At 43.3% G+C, this 19,440-nt stretch overlaps 1 protein-coding gene and 2 long non-coding RNA genes across 5 annotated transcripts; 1 reads left to right on the top strand and 2 right to left on the bottom strand.

Moving 5' to 3' along the window:
* Positions 1 to 10,979: 10,979 nt before the first annotated feature.
* On the bottom strand, positions 10,980 to 14,470 carry LOC121795262. Its single transcript, XR_006049444.1, has 2 exons — positions 14,337 to 14,470; positions 10,980 to 11,664 (listed from the first exon to the last, which is right to left on the bottom strand). It is a non-coding gene; the product is annotated as an uncharacterized LOC121795262 (long non-coding RNA).
* LOC121795261 lies at positions 14,287 to 14,729 on the top strand. Its single transcript, XR_006049443.1, has 2 exons — positions 14,287 to 14,428; positions 14,612 to 14,729. It is a non-coding gene; the product is annotated as an uncharacterized LOC121795261 (long non-coding RNA).
* Positions 14,730 to 15,284: 555 nt separating this feature from the next.
* Positions 15,285 to 19,035, bottom strand: LOC121795260 (zinc finger CCCH domain-containing protein 46-like). 3 transcript variants are annotated; one of them, XM_042193759.1, is made up of 10 exons: positions 18,894 to 19,035; positions 18,126 to 18,366; positions 17,853 to 17,950; positions 17,651 to 17,752; positions 17,088 to 17,181; positions 16,731 to 16,933; positions 16,522 to 16,625; positions 16,215 to 16,437; positions 15,847 to 15,958; positions 15,285 to 15,563 (listed from the first exon to the last, which is right to left on the bottom strand). In XM_042193759.1, the coding sequence occupies exons 1-10, from the start codon at positions 18,935 to 18,937 to the stop codon at positions 15,525 to 15,527; spliced, it is 1,260 nt and encodes a 419-aa protein (XP_042049693.1). In that variant the 5' UTR covers positions 18,938 to 19,035; the 3' UTR covers positions 15,285 to 15,524. The 3 variants fall into 3 exon arrangements, with proteins under 3 accessions (XP_042049693.1, XP_042049691.1, XP_042049692.1); XM_042193757.1 differs by having other exon boundaries at positions 17,853 to 18,366; XM_042193758.1 differs by having other exon boundaries at positions 15,847 to 15,955; positions 17,853 to 18,366.
* Between the last annotated feature and the right edge of the window lie 405 nt (positions 19,036 to 19,440).

Below are 19,440 nucleotides of genomic sequence, written 5' to 3'. Positions count from 1 at the left end.
CTTGTATTGGAGAGATTGGAGAGATTGGGTAAATTCGAGCCGGCGAGAGATGATACAGCCCGTCATGTCGAGAATCTTGACCCTTCTTGGTCGCGTGAGACGGAGCAACCTTCAGGGTTTGGTGTCGGGGATGACTGGGGGTACGACGAGACCCGTCGCATGAGATCGGGCGACAGGGCTGGTCGCGGACGCAACCCTAATTGGGGTTTCCGCGAGAGTTCGCCAGACGCCAGCCCGAGACGCGATACCGTCGGTCGTAATGGGCCCGATTGGACAACGCAAGGCAACCGCCATCCACGGCAGTCGTCTGGGGGGTTCGATGATGCCTTTAATCGCACGACAACGTGTTGGGACCCACCTCAAAGATATCAGGGTCGTGCGCAAGGGTTCGAGAGGCAGTCGGGGGTGAGGATGGACCCACCGCGATTCGACGGGTCGGACGCCACAAATTGGATCTCTAGAGTCCAATATTACTTCAATCACCTTATGATGCCCGACGCTCAGCGATTACATTATGCTGTGATGTTATTTGACCAACCGGCTGCTGAATGGGTATTTAATTATTGTGCGAATAACGAGTTCGTTACATGGAACGAATTTCTGGAGGATGTTCACCATCGCTTCGATAGGAGGAGTTTTCAGAATTACTTTGGCCTATTGGCAAAACTCACGCAAACAGGACCACTACTGGAGTACCACAATACGTTCGAAAAATACTTGAATCGGGTCCATGGGATCCCAGAATCGGAGTTATTCACTTTGTTTGTAGCGGGCCTCAAACCGGACGTTCAGGAACGCGTGAAGTTACACGGACCGGGGTCGCTATCAGCCGCGATGGCCTTGGTTTTGGAGTGGACGGAAGCTCCGCATGAGCGCGGGCCACAGCCTGCATTTTCAGCCGCACAACGTCGTCCTTGGCAAACCCGTGAGGGCCGCGGTCAGCCAGGTATCCCGGGGGGCCCTACAGCGGGCACGGGCACAGCCACGGCGGCCCAGACATCGGGTTCGGTTAACCGCGGAGGGGAGGGGCCGCGGACAGGCGCGATTCGAGTATCCCAGGCCGAAAAGATAGAGCGCGCCCGTCGGGGTTTGTGTTACTATTGCCCCGAAAAATGGATGGTCGGCCATGTGTGCAAACAACGACTACTATGCTACGCGGAGGACGAAGAGGATGATGATGAGGAGTCGGATGGACTTCCAGCTGATGAGACTGTGCCGACGGACGTGTCGCATGTTCACGCGATGGATGGGGGTCGTCGATCGCGGCCAATTAAGGTCGTGGGGGTTACACATGATCGCGAGGTGAGTGTCTTAATTGACACAGGGAGCGACCGGGATTTTCTCCACCCAAAGATTGCAGAATCATTGCACTTGCCACTATCGCCTATTCGTCCATTCAAGGTAATTGTGGGCAACGGGGCGGCCCTTCTCTGCACACACGTCTCCAAACAGACAAAATTAGAGGTACAAGGCGCGATTTTTATGGTGGATCTCCATATTCTACCTATTCATGGGCCAGATGTGATTCTGGGAATGGACTGGCTCGAATCATTGGGGAAGGTGACCGCAGATTTTGCTGGAAAAACATTGGAATTTTTTCACGGGGAGAGCCGTATTACGTTGACGGGGGTTACGCACCTGCCCGTAAGATAGTTGGAGCCTCATTGGTGGCTCTGAGGTCCCCGTCGGGTGGTTTGGAAGTATATGAGATCATGCTCCTGGAACCGGAGCCGACCACTACCACATCCGAGATCCGAGAGGAGTTTCCGGGGGATCTTGCACCAACCATAGCTGCGGTTTTGGAAACTTACAGACCGGTTTTCGGCATACCGTCCGGGATGCCACCCTCGCGTCCTTATGATCACCGCATCCATCTGTTGCCGGGCACGAAACCAATCAACGTCAGGCCGTACCGCTATCCCTATTTTCAAAAAAATGAGATAGAGCGCCAGGTCAAAGACATGCTTGATTAGGGGATTATTCAAAGAAGCAACAGCCCATTCTCATCGCCAGTACTACTGATTCATAAGAAAGATGGATCTTTTCGCTTCTACATTGATTATCGTGCGCTGAACACCGCCACTATACCGGACCATTTTCCAATACCCACGGCAGATGAGCTTTTTGATGAATTGGGTAAGGCCCGGGTGTTTACAAAGCTGGATTTGCGGTCAGGGTACCATCAGATCAGGATGCAAGATGAGGATGTATTTAAAACTGCCTTTCGAACACATGACGGCCATTTCGAATTCTTGGTGATGCCTTTTGGGTTAACAAATGCCCCGTCAACTTTCCAGGCAGTAATGAACGAAGTTTTTCAACCTATGCTACGGAGGTTCGTCATTGTTTTCTTCGATGACATACTGATTTACAGCCCGACTCTGGAGGATCACGGGGAGCATTTGTCCGCTGTATTGAAAGTTCTCCAAGAAAACAGTTTCTTCGTCAAGTTATCCAAGTGCTCTTTCTGCAGTTCCACCGTCGAATATTTGGGGCACTTGATCAGCAATGGTTCTCTTATGGCCGATCCCAGCAAAATTAATGCCATGACGGCGTGGCCGAAACCCAAGAATGTTAGGAAACTCCACGGGTTTTTGGGACTAACCGGCTATTACCGTCGTTTCGTGGCAGGTTACGCGCTCATTGCGTCACCTTTGACGGATATGTTGAAGAAGGATGCATTTGAATGGACCCCGGAGGCGGATTCTAGTTTCTTGGATTTGAAACGCGCCATGACGACAGCCCCCGTGCTTCGTCTTCCTGATTTTGAAAAGACTTTCTGCGTCGAGACGGACGCGTCAGATACGGGCGTTGGCGCAGTGTTACTGCAGGAAAATCACCCGCTTGCTTTCTTTAGCAAGAAACTTGGGCCTCGTCGCCGAGTCGCTTCCACTTATCATAAGGAATTATACGCGATTGTCGAGGCAGTGCAGAAATGGCGTCAATACTTACTCGGGAGGGAGTTCATCATTAGGAGTGATCAGAAGAGCTTAAAGGAATTGCTCCAGCAGATAGTCCAGACGCCAGAACAGCAGCTCTATGTACGCAAACTCATGGGGTATAAGTTCGTTATCGAGTATAAGAAGGGGATCACGAACAGAGCAGCTGACGCGCTGTCTAGGCGTGAGGAGGGCGGCCCGTCCGACGGGGTTGAGGTACTGACCCCGGAGGTCGACGAAGGCCCCGATGCCGAGCAGAGCGGCGCGATGTTGGCAGCCGCGGCACATCCTATCCCGCAGCTGCTGGATTTACTTCGTCGAGAAACCGCGTCGTCACCGGAAATGCGGGAAATCACGGCCAAAATAAAGGAGGGACGAACCCCGCCGCACTTATCCTTAGTGGACGGACTGGTTTACTATTACCGCAGAATATTTGTGAGTTCGCGCTCCTCGGCTCGGACGCATATATTGACAGAATATCACAGCTCGCAGTCGGCAGGACACCCCGGATTCGAGCGCACCTTGCGACGCATGGCTGCGGATTTTTACTGGCCGAACATGAAGAGAGACGTGAAGCGGTTTGTGGAAGCTTGCATCGTGTGCCAGACAACGAAATACTCTACCCAGAAGCCGGCGGGACTATTACAGCCGCTCCCAATACCGTCCCAAGTTTGGGAGGACGTGTCTATGGACTTTATTACCGGCTTGCCTCAATCCCGCGGTTACACGGTGATCATGGTGGTAGTAGACCGTTTGTCTAAATATGCACATTTTGCACCATTACCGATGAGGTTCGATGCGTTAAGGGTGGCCCATTTGTTCATCAACACAGTGGTTCGCCATCACGGTTTCCCAAAGACATTAGTCTCCGACAGGGATTCGGTATTCTTGAACCAGTGTTGGGAGGATTTGATGCGCCTCAGTGGCACGAAACTAAATTTTTCCACGGCATACCATCCACAATCCGACGGTCAAACGGAGGTCCGAAATTGAGGTTTGGAGCAGTATCTGCGGGCGCTCACAGCAGATCGGCCATCCAAATGGGCAAATTTTCTTCCTTGGGCGGAGCTAGCGTTAAATTGCTTCCATCATGCAGGTTTGGGCATGTCCCCGTATAAAGCACTCTATGGCAGAGAGCCGCCAAGTTTGATTTTTGCAGCTCCATCGAGATCGACGCCTCCATCGGCGGCGGAAGTCATACGGCAACGGGGGGAGTTATTGGTGGACTTGCGACGGAATTTAGAGCGCGCCCAGCAGCGAATGCGCGAGTCGACCAACAAACATCGTCGAGATTTAGAGTTTGAGGTGGGCGACTTGGTCTTGTGAAGATGGAATCCACGAGCTCGGCGCTGCATGACAAGTTCGGTATTACATATCGGTTGTTAGCCGAACTGAATCGAGTTCGGTGATTAGCCGAGCTTCATCGAGTTCGGTGATTAGCCGAGCTTAATCAAGATCGGCGAAGTAGCCGTTGTGAAGTAGCCGTTGCTCAGTCATAGCCGTTGAAGTATTAGTTAATTTTCGGTTAGAGTTAGTTTGTAACTGCAGTGTGTAGTTAGTGAGCTGTTGAGCGCGGTTTTTTGTAGTAGTCTAGCTCAGCTACATATACTCTACTTCTACTTGAAGAGAGAGTAATCCATTGTATCAAGATCAATATTCAATAAGAGTTTTTTCATTGTTTTCTCAATATCGTGTGTTACTCCATACTTATCACAAATCAAGTTCTTCATTCATTCTTGCAATTGTGGCTTGTTCATTCCTGATACGTCTTGATTTTATAACAAGTGGCGCCGTCTGTGGGAACGAAGAACAAAGCTTAGGCAATTGAAATTGTTTCCTGGCTGTTTTGAGGTTATTTCTGCTACTGCACATCATCCGTTTGAAGAATGGCTACTGCAAGGCTAGAGGCTGAAAAATTCACCGGTTCCAACGACTTTGGACTTTGGCGAATGAAGATTCGTGCAATGTTGATCCAGCAGGGGTTGTCTGCTGCCCTTGAAAAGAAAAAGGAAGGTGATGAGGGGAAGGCCGAGTTGGATGAGAAGGCTGCGGCCAAGTTGGCAGAAATTCAAGCTAAGGCTCACAGTGTTGTGATCCTTTGTTTAGGCGATAAGGTGCTACGAGAAGTGGCAAAAGAAACCACTGCAGCAGGCGTGATAGCAAAATTGGAGAGTCTTTATTTGACTCGCTCTCTTGCTAACAGGTTGTGCATGAAGCAGAGGTTATACGCCTATAGATTCCAGGAAGATAAAGGCATTTGTGAACAAATGGAGGAGTTTTCGAAGATGATTGATGATCTTGAAAACATAGATGTCACTATAGGAGATGAAGACCAAGCTATCCTGCTGCTCAACGCGTTGCCAAAGAATTTTGATCATCTTCGAGATGCGATGGTGTATGGGAGGGAGAAAACCATCACCTTATCTGAAGTAAAGGCCGCATTGAGAGCAAAGGAATTGCAGAAAGGTGCTTCAAGATCTCAAGAGAGTGCAGCTGAGAGCCTACACATCAAGAAGTTCAAGAAGCCAAAATTCAAGAAGAAATTTGAGATTTCTAAGCCTTCAAGCTCTGAAGTAAAGGAGTCAAGATCCTGTTTCTGGTGTAAGAAACCAGGACACCTCAAGAACGATTGCTTTGCTTGGAAAAAGAAGCAAGCATCTGAGGGGAAGAAACTGAACAATGCGGATTGTGTTGAGCGAGTAGAGCTTCCAGAAATCATGAATGTAATGGATGGTGGAGTTAGCGGATCTTGGATAATGGATTCGGGGTGTAGTTTTCATATGTGCCCACATGAACATTGGTTCCAAGATCTAAGTCCTGCTACTGGAACGGTGCTCTTAGGGAACAACCAAGTCTGCAATGTTAGAGGAATAGGAAAGATAAAATTCAAAATGATGGATGGATCTGTGAAATTGCTCAGTGATGTGAGGTACATTCCTGAGATTAAGAGGAATCTCATATCATTAGGCTTGTTGGAAGTAAAGGGGTTTTCATTCTCATCTCATGAAGGCAAGATGATGATCAAGAAAGGAGATCAGATGGTTATGACTGCAGAAAGGAGAAACAGCCTGTACTATCTGATTGGAGAGGTTGTGATTGGTGATTCAAATGCTGTGGCTGCTGAAAACTTGAATCTATGGCATCTACGGATGGGACATCCAGCTGAAGGAAGCCTCAAAGAACTAGCCAAGAAAGGTCTTATTTCTGGAAACACATCAAGCAACCTTGGTTCCTGTGAACAGTGCATCTTGAGCAAATCAAAGAAGAAGCCATATCCATCTGGTATGCATTTATCTACATCTCCTTTAGAGTATATCCATGCTGACTTATGGGGGCCAGCTCCAGTAACCACTCTTGGTGGAGGGAAGTACTATCTGGCAATTGTAGATGATTATTCAAGGAAGCTATGGGTTTATATCCTAAAAGAAAAATCAGACACTTTCTCTAAGTTCAAGAATTGGTGCTTGGAGGTAGAGCTTGAGAAAGACAGCAAGGTGAAGTGTCTTAGAACAGACAATGGAATGGAGTTTCTTTCTAGAGATTTTGATGAGTTTTGTAAGGAGAAAGGGATCAAGCGTCATAGGACAGTACCCACAAATCCCCAACAAAATGGGGTTGTTGAAAGAATGAATCGAACAATCTTGGAAAGAGTTCGGTGTCTCCTTTTCGCTTCTGGTCTGAGCAGTAAATTCTGGGGAGAAGCAGTTTGTACTGCTGCATATCTTATCAACAAATGTCCCTCTTCTAGCCTAAAGTCAGATACACCAGATTATAGGTGGTATGGGACTCATGGTGACTACTCAAAGTTCAGGGTTTTCGGATGTGCAGCATATGCACATGACAGAAAGAGTAAGCTTGAGCCTCGGGCAATAAAGTGTGTGATGCTGGGGTATCAGAAGGGGGTGAAAGGTTATAGGCTATGGAGTGTTGAGCCTGGTAATCAGAAGGTTGTATTGAGTAGGGATGTGGTTTTCATTGAAGACCAGATGCCTTACTTGAGCAAGGGAAAACAGAAAGATCAAATTCCCTATGATATGTTTGAGGTGGAGCTAGGGAAGCTAAGCCTGAATCCATCTGCGCGTGACAGTGATTCAGAGAGTGATGAGCTCAGTGATGAGCAACAAGGAGACTCCATTTCTGATCAAGGTGGAGTAAATCCGCAGTCTGCTGATGGCAACCTAAGGAATTACCAACTTGCTAGAGACAGAGTAAGGAGAGAAAATATAAGGAAGCCAGCTCGGTATGCTGAAGCAGATGTGGTATACTATGCATTGTGTGCTGCTGAAAATCTGGAGTATGCGGATCCTCAGTCTTACAAAGAAGCAATGGTGAGCAAGGACAGAGAAAGATGGATAGAGGCTATGAATGAGGAGATGAACTCTTTACTCAAGAATAACACTTGGGTTCTTGTGGATAAAAGCAGCTTGAAGCAAGAATCTAAGGATAGAAAACTCATAAGTTGTAAGTGGATCTTCAAGAAAAAGGTGGAGACAACAGATAAAGGTAGGATCAGGTTTAAGGCTCGGTTGGTAGCTAGAGGCTTTACACAAGAAGAAGGTGTTGATTTCACAGAAGTATTTGCTCCAGTGGTAAAGCACACCTCAATAAGGATTTTACTTGCTGTTGTGAACCACAGAAACTGGGAATTGCAGCAGCTTGATGTCAAGACTGCATTCCTTAATGGGGACCTTGAGGAAACCGTCTTCATGAGTCAGCCTGAGGGATTTATAAAGAAGGGAGAGGAGAACAAAGTCTGCTTGTTGAAGAAGAGTTTATATGGCTTGAAACAAAGCCCAAGGCAGTGGAACAAGAAGTTCAATGAGCAGATGGTTATTCATGGTTTTCTCAGGTCTGAGTATGATGATTGTATATACATCAAGAAGGCTGGAGATACTCCTGTAGCATACCTCTTGCTCTACGTAGATGACATGTTACTAGCTGGTCCATCTGTGGCTGAAATCCAGAAGATCAAAGCTGATTTACAGAAAAGTTTTGAAATGAAAGACTTGGGTGAAGCTAGAAGGATTTTGGGGATGAATATCTTGAGAGATAGGAGCAAGAAGTTACTGTTGCTATCTCAGTCAGAGTATATTGAGAAGATCTTGAAGAAGTTTAACATGGAAAATACTAAGGCAGCCTCCACTCCTCTGTCACAAAGCTTCAAACTGTCAAAGGAGCAGTCTCCGAGAACTGAGCAAGAAGTTTTGGAGATGAAGCAAATTCCTTACTCGAATATTGTTGGAAGCGTCATGTATACCATGATTTGTACAAGGCCAGACCTTGCACATGCCATCTCAGTCTGGATATTTGTTTACTTTGTATGGTTCTGTTATAAGTTGGAAGTCCGGCTTACAAAGTGTTGTGGCTTTATCCACGACCGAAGCAGAGTACATTGCACTCACATCAGCTGTGCAAGAGAGTTTTTGGATACAAGGTGTGATCTCTGATTTTGGGATAAATCAAAGAACTATGGTAATTTTCTGTGATAGTAGTTCTGCAATTTGCTTAGCTCGGCATCAGTATTTCCATGAGCGTAGCAAACATATAGACGTTCGTCTTCACTTCATCAGAGACGAGGTTGAGAGAGGAAGAGTGAAAGTGTTGAAGATAAGCACTTTGGACAACCCGGCTGATATGCTAACAAAATGTCTTGGCAAAGACAAGTTTGAGTATTGCAAGGATCTTATAAGTTTGAGCAGTGGAGGAGCTGTGGATTCAGGTGGAGAATTGTGAAGATGGAATCCACGAGCTCGGCGCTGCATGACAAGTTCGGTATTACATATCGGTTGTTAGCCGAACTGAATCGAGTTCGGTGATTAGCCGAGCTTCATCGAGTTCGGTGATTAGCCGAGCTTAATCAAGATCGGCGAAGTAGCCGTTGTGAAGTAGCCGTTGCTCAGTCATAGCCGTTGAAGTATTAGTTAATTTTCGGTTAGAGTTAGTTTGTAACTGCAGTGTGTAGTTAGTGAGCTGTTGAGCGCGGTTTTTTGTAGTAGTCTAGCTCAGCTACATATACTCTACTTCTACTTGAAGAGAGAGTAATCCATTGTATCAAGATCAATATTCAATAAGAGTTTTTCATTGTTTTCTCAATATCGTGTGTTACTCCATACTTATCACAAATCAAGTTCTTCATTCATTCTTGCAATTGTGGCTTGTTCATTCCTGATACGTCTTGATTTTATAACAGGTCTTATTAAAGCTCCAGCCATATCGCCAACATTCGGTAGCCCGTCCTCAATCGGCCAAGCTAGCACGTCGATACTACGGTCCGTATAAGGTATTGGAGCGCATTGGGCAAGTCGCGTATCGGTTACGTTTGCCGGAGGGAAGTAGGATTCACAACGTCTTCCATGTGAGTCTCCTTCGCAAGTTTACGGCAGGCGACGACGCGGAGACAGGCAGGGAGTTGCCGTCGGAGTTCGTGGGAGACAGGCCGGTTGTTTATCCAGTCAGGGTGTTGGACAGGCGAGTATTGTGGCACGAGGATCGACCTTTGGAGCATGTTTTGGTTCGTTGGTCCGATGGTACGGAGTCGCCATCATGGGAACCACTTGAGTTGGTGCAGCGCAAGTTTCCGAATGTGCTCCTTGAGGACAAGGAGGTTGCTATGGAGGGGGGAGTTGATACGACCCCCATGCAAGAACCGCATCAGCCGGGCGAAGGGTCCGCACGCAAGGCCGAAAGCACGAAGGACGCGTCGACAATTGGGGAGAGTGATATGCGGGCGTCGATCGCTACGACCAAAGGGAGAAGAAACCAAAGGCCGCCCGACTTGTTCGGAGATTTCGTTTCCAAGTAGTGTTAGGAGTATTTATTTCCTTTTAGTTGTTTCTTATTTTTGGATATTAGCTTATTTTGGTTATTTATTTATTTCGGGTTTTCTTTGTTGGTTCTTTCCCGAGATGCATTAGGATTAGGAGTCGAACCAACCCTAGGGTCCTTAGTGTATAAATAGGGCTATGTTCATTAAGTTAATCATCAATAAAATTTACGTATTTTTGCCCACCAAGAAAGAGTTTTACTACAAATCCTAGTTCGCCGCTGCCCGACGGAGAGCCTCCGCGCACAGCCGCCGCTAGAACCACCGCCGATCCTGTGCAGGACGCCGGGAGTGACTTTGATCGCCGAGCCATCGAGCCGCCGATCAGCGTTGGGGAATTGAGTCCCTAACAGTCTCTTAGTCTCAAGGTCTAAAGTTCGTATGCAGATCAAATAAAGCACATAGAGTTCACGTACTTGATCAAGTTAAACAGCCAACAGATCAAGCAAGCTACTATCTGGTCGTTGGTTATGCAAACGGAGAGACTTAAAGCTTTCAAGACCTTAACCCACAATACTATAAACTAGTAAAGGGAAGTAAGGGTCGAATTCCTCAGGGACAGAGGTATGTCGAGTTGTGTTCGGGACATTGGAGGGGTTTTGGCTGCGGCCACGCTTTCCAGTGGGTTAAGTTGAGACTAATAGCTAAACTGATCAACTTACTAGACAAACTCAAAACCAAGTGACATGCTGGACTGATCAACTAAACTAAGGATGGGATGATACTTACGTAAAAAGTAACTCGGGACCACTGACACAACTAAACGCGTTACTAAAAGCTGAAAATAATGAAAAGGTGACCGGGACTGCTACTCTAATGAACTACAACATTTTTCTTCGCAAAGCAACTAAATGAAACAACTACTGCAGATTTAAACAGAGTAGCTAACATAAAAACAAGAAACAGACAAATTAAACACTGATCCATGCAAATTGAACAGAAATAAGCAGATCTATAGCATCTATCCTAATCTCATGTAAGTTGACGAACTAAAACTTAGATCTAACTACGCGAAATCGGAAACAGAACGGTGAACAATAAGCAGAACAAAATCTAACTCAGATATCATCAACTCCAAACCAGCATGCATCGCAAACTCCATCTCAGACTTAGATCTAAATTTAAACAACTAAATGATGCAGATCTAACTTAAACACAGAGCAGAACTAGAACTAAACAAAAGGAACGAAATCAGTGAACATCAGATCCAAAACCACTTGCATTAAAAACTCCATTTCATAAACGATCTTCAATAACCAAAACAAAAACAGAATTATGAACTCAAATGCTAAGATCGATCAACAAACGGAAGATAACTAGAGTTAACTAAAAGTATAACATCAAAAACAACTAAGATTCAGAAAGATAAACTAAAGACAAGGTAACAATGTTTTGACCCCTCGAGGTGTAAAGAAAACACAAACGATGAAAAAGGCTCTGGCAGATCTAGCTCTCTCCTCCCTCGATGAGGAAGAAGAGAGGAATGTAGTGGTTGAACGTCTATTCCAGTGGCTCCTAGTTTCCTTGCTCCATGTTATGAACTCAAGTGTGAAGTATAGTGACTGTGGATGATGATTGTTGACTCTCCAAAAAAAACTTCCCCTGGTGTGCATTCTCTCCACTATTTATAGGATGGCCTTGGGCACAAATCCCTAGGATAAGCTCATCCTAATTTGACATTAATGCCCTTGAGATAGCATCTTTCTTTCTCTCTCCTATGACTCATTATCTCATGTCTTCATGTGGCGAGCTCCCTCTTGATCAACTTGTTGGCTAGCCAGACTCCATTGCTTGTCCCCAACTGATCAACTTGTCTTCGGCTCTGGCCATTTTTCGCTTCTTTCCGAGTTGATTAAGTTGTTCATGCACTCTGCCGCTTCAACACTTTTTAGCTACTGCACACTTAAATTCACCATTTTTTCGCACATTTTCAACCTGGTTAGTATAATAAACTCCTATAAAACCATGCTTGTAACGAGCCCTATCATATATTCATAAGTTTAAATTCAATACAATTGGAAATTCTAACCCTCTACAAGTTAAATGTTTTGATGTGGTAAAGATAATTATTCTAAAACTCGATTATACTTGTTTTGATGTGGTAAAGATAATTATTCTAAAACTCGATTATACTTTGCATGAGTGGTTAGAACGAAAGTTAGTCATAGTGTCACGCCCGCATTTTCTAAGGATAGAAAACACGTTGATCGCGACTAGGGGATGGTTAAAGAAGCGGGGAAGAAAGGGGAAAACAACACAAATCGACCATAGCTCGAAACAAATGGGAATAGCTCGAATAAAATCAGAGTATCTCAACAATCAACAACTCAATAAGGAATATTATCTCAACGATAAAAGAATGACAACTACTTAGCGGAAGCATTTGAGAGAAGGAATATGTCACGTGTGAAGACATGACACATTCTAGACACTTAAATTTCTTCAACGGTCTTGCTCAACACCCACCGCACCCGTCACGCTCAACCTGCAAATTTTTAAAAGAAATGCAGGGCTGAGTACTTGATGCACTCAGTGGACTCATGCCGAAAATATTTTATAAAAAGTATTTATCATGCCACCATTGAGTGACCTTGGGGTTTTAACTTTAGAAATCGCCCAAGACACTAAAATCATTTCCATCGTAAAATTCGGTTGATCAACCATTTTCCCATAGCTATCTACCATATCTGATCCATTGAAGACAAGGAATGTGGCCACATTCCAAGTCACTAGACCGGTCGACCCGAAAGACGGCTCACGATCTCCATAGGTGTACACTAGCCTGAATAGAGACTCACTCCCTAGACAGACCCGAATTCGATTATCCATTGATGTCAAAAGTCACATCAGATAGGTTCCATAGAATAAAACAAAACACGGCATGACAAATATTCGTATCATTTTCACATAAAAATATACTTAGGGCATTGCCCTTATTTAAAAAGAAAGCCCACCTGAAACGCTTAACTCCTCAATCAACTTTCATCTCCAACCACAAACGACGTGTAAAAGTTCACCCTTTTGGAGATAACATGATATGCAACAATTAGACTTTGCAATTTATATATGTTTACAATGCATGCATCCTAAGTGTGTGCTCAATTTATTCTCTCATCATTTCTTAGAAACTATATCCTCGTATTTTATGGCTCAAAACATCACCTAAGTAATCTGCCAACAAAACGTAATTTATCCCATAAGGGTGTCCACTATAACATGCCCGCGGCTATAGCCGCGGGTTGGGGCGGTAGGCGGGCTGCCATAGTGGCGGAGGTGTCCGGCGGGGAGGCGGGCGCGGCGAGGGGAGAGGGAGGCGGCGGACGCGGCAGAGCCGCGTGCGGGGCGAGGACGCGGCGGGCTTGGCTATAGCCGCGCCTATAGGCGCGGCTCCTATTGCGGTCGCCAACCGCCGCGGCGGTGGCGGTGGTGGAGGAAAATGGAGGAAAATGTTGAGTTATGAAAATTTTTAATGGAGGAAAATGGAGGAAAATTTGTTTACTGCTGAGTTATGAATTTCGGTAATGGAGGAAAATGGTGATCAGCAGTCAAAGGTGGTCACGTGATCGTTGGTGGGGTCACATGCTCGTCCACGTGTCAGGTTAATTATTTTTAATTCGTATAGTCCACTTCTTCTACGTACGTATAGCCCGATAAATTTGTTCGTAATTACTTGAAACATTTTAAAATGAAAATTGATTATAAAATTTGGGGGCTATTGGGGGCTATTGGAGGTGTCCACTATAGTGGCGGAAATAGAATTTTGGGGCTATGGACAAAAAACTGGGGCTATGGACAAAAAACGGGGGCGGGGCTATTGGGCGTGTCCACTTATAGTGGACACCCTAACTAGGCAAAGTATAAATATTCCCAACTAAAGAATAATAACCACCATAATACTTGTTCTACCCAATACTGTTCCAATTAATTAGTCCATCAACAAATCTAAAAGTAACAACTAATTAAAGAAAAAAAGAAAGAAAAAAAAAGAATAGTACACATATACTCATACCACCAACGTACATATACATATCTTCCAAATCCACAATACACAGTTATCAATTCCCCACTCTAAAATTACTATACAATAAATCCTCATTGGACCCCATCAAATAATATAACGAGTAGTGCTCAAACAATTAAAACAAGAAAAAGGGAAAGGAGTCAGCAACATATTTTACTCCCAACCATCACTGCATCTCTCTCTATCTCAAATTCCTCTCTGTTCTTCCTCCCTCTCTCTCTCTCCTACTGCCATTCTTCCACAATTCACCCAGAACATCAAGCTCACTCTCAAAATTACTTCACAGAAGCACCAATTTGGTACCCCGGTCATCTCTCTCTCCCCCATTCTAAACCCTTTATTAAATTTTCTAATTGTTTGATTTCAGTTATTAATGGGCAGGCAGAAGTATTTCCAAGAATTGGATTGAAGGGCAAACAAAAGGCAGTTTCTAACGCATTAAAGATCGAAACTTTGGGAGAAGAGTGTCATTCAACAAATTGCAGAAATTCAATTGGTGGACTACCGCGAATGTATATGCCATGGAAGATTTCATAAATAACAGAGGATATACCTTCAATTTGGATAGGATAATTGCAATTGCAGGAAGGGATGGAACTCACTGCTTTGTCTACTCCTTTTGCTATCTCAAAATTTGAAGGAAAGGTAAAGATTGTGGAATGGTCTGGGTATATATATAACTATGGGTGTGTGTATCTGTAAAGATTGGATTTGATTTGTTGGAGATTTTTAAGGTGGGTGGAGATAGGGAGAAACCGTATGGTGATAGAATTAGGAGAATTATGTTTTGACACTATAAATTTGGATTTGTTTGGTATTTATTTGCAGGTCACAGAGGAGGATATCTCATCACGAAGGAGGATAATTTCTACAGAATCTTTGTTTAATATTTGAATTAATGCACTTTGCTGACCAAGTCAACTAAGAAAAGATTTAATTAAATTAATTTGATTTTTTTTTTCTCTCTTTTTTTCGGGGTATTACATATAGGCTTTAATGGGATAGACAAAGGACAATTCAATATGAATTGGTGGGATAAATTAAAACCGAGTTTAAGTCTGTTTTTGGCCTCGTTAATTCCGGTCTTAGAAAAAAAATTCATATCATGCCAATTTGCGATCAAAGTCGTACCATGTCATAATACTTTTAATGTCCCAAAATCCAATTTTAGATGCACCCGCATTATAACTAGAAGAATGCGATAAAAACAATTTTACAAATTCATGCAAAATTATTTAATTGGAAAAGAGAAAATAACATCTCTGATTAAAACAGATTAAAAGGGAGACGTGTAGGATGAGGATTCACTTTTTGTATTTGAGATGAGAGATTGATAGGGAGTGGATAGTGTATCAGCTATTGCGAGAGATGAGCAGGAGTCGACAGTTCCTATTTTCATGGTATTATTCCTATTTTATTGTATAATGAGGTTGAAGCCAAGTGAAGTTGAAGTATCTTGCAAGAATCAATATTTGGGACGGACGACTAGTGTCAGTAGGCATTTCCAGTTATCATTTTGTAATTTCCTTTTCCTGCTTTGGGGCTCTTGGCAAATTATTCTATCGGGTTGACTCAGGAATTCAAAGAGTGACAACCTTTACTCTATCAGAGATGCTTAATCTCTCAAGCAACATACCAAATATAAAGTTCCCAACATAAAATTGTGATCATATTGAAAGCTCTGCCCTCTGCCTCTCTTCACTTCTTCCTTCTATATTTACATCTGCCGACTCACTCAATTCTAGTTAATGTAGATCGCCGGAGGCTCTTCTTCTGGGATCTAAAATTCCAAATGCAAACATACATCAGACCATTTACTTTGGGTCATATAATAGATATATACAAGTAGTAATAATTTTGAACATGCTTAATTCACTGATCCTTTAAATACTCGATCATATATGTCTACCTTTAACTCCCGAATTCTAGGATGGGGTTCATAACCAACCTCACTCTTGTGCAGTTCGAGAAAAAACTTACTCCCCTCTCTTGCCGTAATCAACTCTAATAAAGATGTTAACAAAGTGAGCAAGGAAACCTAAAGATGGGTTCAACCAGCATACCTCGCCGACATTCCATTCAACTTTCGTCCAAATGCCAGCATCCACATTAGCGTTTTCCTTTGGAGTGTTGTTGCTCAAAAGATTTATAAGCATAAGAAGCACATAAAAGCTACTACATTTCAAAATCACAGGACATTTTAGTATATTAATTCAAACAAGTGGTCATGGAAAATAATAAAAAGCAACCGTGATAATGATTTCCAATTGCATGAAACATAGAATGGAAGGCTTCTCAGAAGGACAGACATAGTAAATATTGATGGAGAAGCAAATTTTAGTAGAATGTAGTGCATATTCAGTCTAACTAACTAACCATTTTACCAAAGAGACAGCATAGTAAATATTGATGAAATGTTGGAAGAACTTACATCAATTGGGTGCTGGTGTTGGTCAATCCAATGCTACTGGAAGCTGAAATTGGTTCATTGGTGAAAAAATTTAACTGTTTACCCGCCCCGTTTCCTGTCTGTGGTAAGCTGGCCGGAGTTGAAAATGGATTCTGCTGAGCACTTATTGCACCATTGTTGGAGCTTGTAGTACCAGAAGGAGAGAAGCTTTGGGGAGAATGTTGAGGTTGGATACCAAAAGAGCCTACAAGGTAAAGTGGGAGATTAATGTGCGTTTCAGAATTCAGATCATTACTCCATTAGCATAACTGCACATTTAATAGTGTACCTGGAGTGTTGAAAGGTGAATTGTTTGTTTGAAAGCTAGATGGCTGAGTATTGTTCTGGAATGCGTTTGGTTGACCAAAGCTAAAATTAGGTGCAGCTGCAGACCTAGAGCCAGCATTAAACACTGGAGTTTTTAATGAAAGCTAAACTTATGCAAGTGAATGAATAATAAATTCTAGCAAAAAGGACAGAAGTTGCCTCATCTAAGACCTTGTGTTTGATGATCCACTCAATTGACTAAAGCTTGACACCTGAGAAGAAAAACCATTGTTCACGACTGGAGCAATTGTACTGCCTCCACCAAACATATTTTGAGAACTCGGGGTAGGAGCTGAAGAAACTGGGTAAGGATTTTGTGCAAGGTTCTGAAACTCAAGTAACTTGGAGTTGAGCAAATTCCTCTCTCTCTCAACCTGGAGCAACCAATTAGTCAGAAATATACGTATAATTACCATATTCTTAAGCAGCAAGAGAGAAAGAGAATGGAGGTTTAGTAAGACTCTAACACAGATTTTGGTGTGTTAGACAAGAGTTAGAATGAAGATCTATTAGTGCGAATTTCCCTACAATGGACGCTATGTCTTTTCCATGTTTGGCATCATCATATGCTAATGCACGCAACTCATCATAGCTGATGTCACCGACAATGTCACAGGGACCACTGCAGATTAAAGGAAATTTCAGTCATAAAGAAATAGACAAATGTTTTGACTTGAAATAACGGCTACAAAATATCCCAGAACAGTAGTTAAAATGGTGCCAAACATGCCTCCCTTGAAGATGTACATGAGTGCAATAGGAAAGCAGAGGATCGATTCAATTATTCCCTCAATAATTTCTATTGTTATTGGATTCAATTATTATTAGTATAATAAAGTCCAATGCATGGCCGAATAACGGAAGGTCTGCATGAATAAAATAGTTATGTTCCAGGTCAGGATTTCATCTTTTGGGATCACCATCATTTGGAACAGCCTGGTTTAGTTCTATGCTTCCTCACCTAACTCTACCAACTATAGGCAAAATGTTGAAATATACGAAGAATTTCGGGTACCATTCAGAGGGTTCAAAATTCCCCTTTATTGAGAATAAAATTGCAAAGAGGTAGAACTAAAAAAGTTAGAACATACTTTCGACTGTGACCATAACAGGTAAGTTTCCATAGGGGTTTCTCATTTTCGAGATCTTCCAGTATCACCCGTTTGCAGGACTCGATATCAGTGGCGGTGCACCTGTATATGTACCCAAATCACATCAGACGATAAACTTGAATAATAATATAAGAAAGGGAAATGAATAAGCATTCATCTGAAAGACATGAGATGCACTCACGTATGATTAGCAGCTGAAGGCTGATTATTAGCTTGCCTTGAAGCAGGAGCACTGCTATTGTTTACGTTGGAAAAACGACTCCACTTATTATCAAATGGATGACAAAAAGATATCAACAAAATTAACCACTTTGAGATCAAGTAATTTTTCAATGTATCTGTCACAAAAATATATTCAAATCTAAAACATAATAACTGGCAGCACGAATACGATGATATATCAACCCTGTAAACTACAAACACAATCAACTGCTTGAAAAACCACAGAAAGAACCTTGACTTGATTTGGTTTGGATACAAAGCCATCACCCCTTCTTGAGTGTGCACTGCTCTGAACACCAAAACCAAAAGGGTTTGGCTGCGGATTTGGAGTACGACTAGTTTGAGCGCCAAAACTAAAAGGGTTTGGCTGTGGATTTGGAGAACGACTAGTTTGAGCGCCAAATCCAAAAGGATTGCTCTGACTTTGCTGTGGCGTGGTGTGAAGAAACTTACAACGGGTGCCATACTGACAGCTGAAGTAAAAGAAAATAGGCACTAATTAGAAAGTGCATCTAGCAAACGCAGCAATAGAGACCTATGAAATGAAGTTATTGAATTTTAATCCCCCAAAACAAGCAGAAGACCATATAAACTATCAAACCATCAGCACCAAAAAGATGAACACCTAGAGCACGGAATGAAACTGAGCTGGCAAGTCCTTTAATTAGTGAACATGTTAAATTAAGTAGTTTCATCCCTTCAATTTCAACTTTTCCACACCAAAGACTCATCTTCCAACAAATGTAACATCTCTGATCGCTAGGGCTACTCATCCATAGTGAGGCACTAAGACTTATCAAAATCCCCCTCTATCAACTCGCATTCATAAATGGGTGAATAATCATACAAAATCAATTACAGCATCGAAAAGCAATTAGGTTGTGACGAAAGAAGTAGTAATTGATTCAAGTAAAGCAAGCAAGAACGCAGATGAAACATACCCGAATTGAGATGATACAAATTAGGAATAATGGCAGAGCTGAGAGAAATAGAATCATACCTGCCACGCTGAAAATACCTACAGAGTTCTTTCTTCGGAGGCATGCTTAAATTTGGGATTTAATTTTGGGAGGGAAATCAAATAGGGGTTTATGAACTATGAAGGGAAGAAATGAACCCTGTTGCGTCACGGTGACGCCACTAAATACTCCATTACCATTTTCCTTCCTTTAATTTGCCGGTTAATTGTCGGCTATTAGAGCATCAGCAATGGCGCCTAGCGCACCTCCTAGCCGAGCGCCGGCGCTAGGCGGTGCTCTAGGCGAACCATTGCAACCGCCTAGCGGTTTTCGGATAAAAAAACCGCATAGCGCTAGGCGATTTTGTGGCGCTGGGCGATCCGCTCGGCGTCATTCCAGCCTCCGGATCGCCTAGCGCATCGCCCAGCCGAATTTTGTATTTTTTTTTAAAAAAATTCGAAACACTATATATACGCGCTTTGCACGTCATTTTTATTCGCACCACTTGTTTTAACGAGTACTATCTCTATCTTAATTTCTGTACAAGAGCAACAACGCGAAATGGAGAACACCAACGAAGGTACTCCA

This window comes from Salvia splendens, chromosome 3, assembly GCF_004379255.2.
Source record: "Salvia splendens isolate huo1 chromosome 3, SspV2, whole genome shotgun sequence".
NCBI classification, from domain to species: Eukaryota; Viridiplantae; Streptophyta; class Magnoliopsida; order Lamiales; family Lamiaceae; genus Salvia; species Salvia splendens.
Note: the sequence above shows the minus strand (reverse complement) of the source record. Positions and strands in the feature narration are given on the sequence as shown.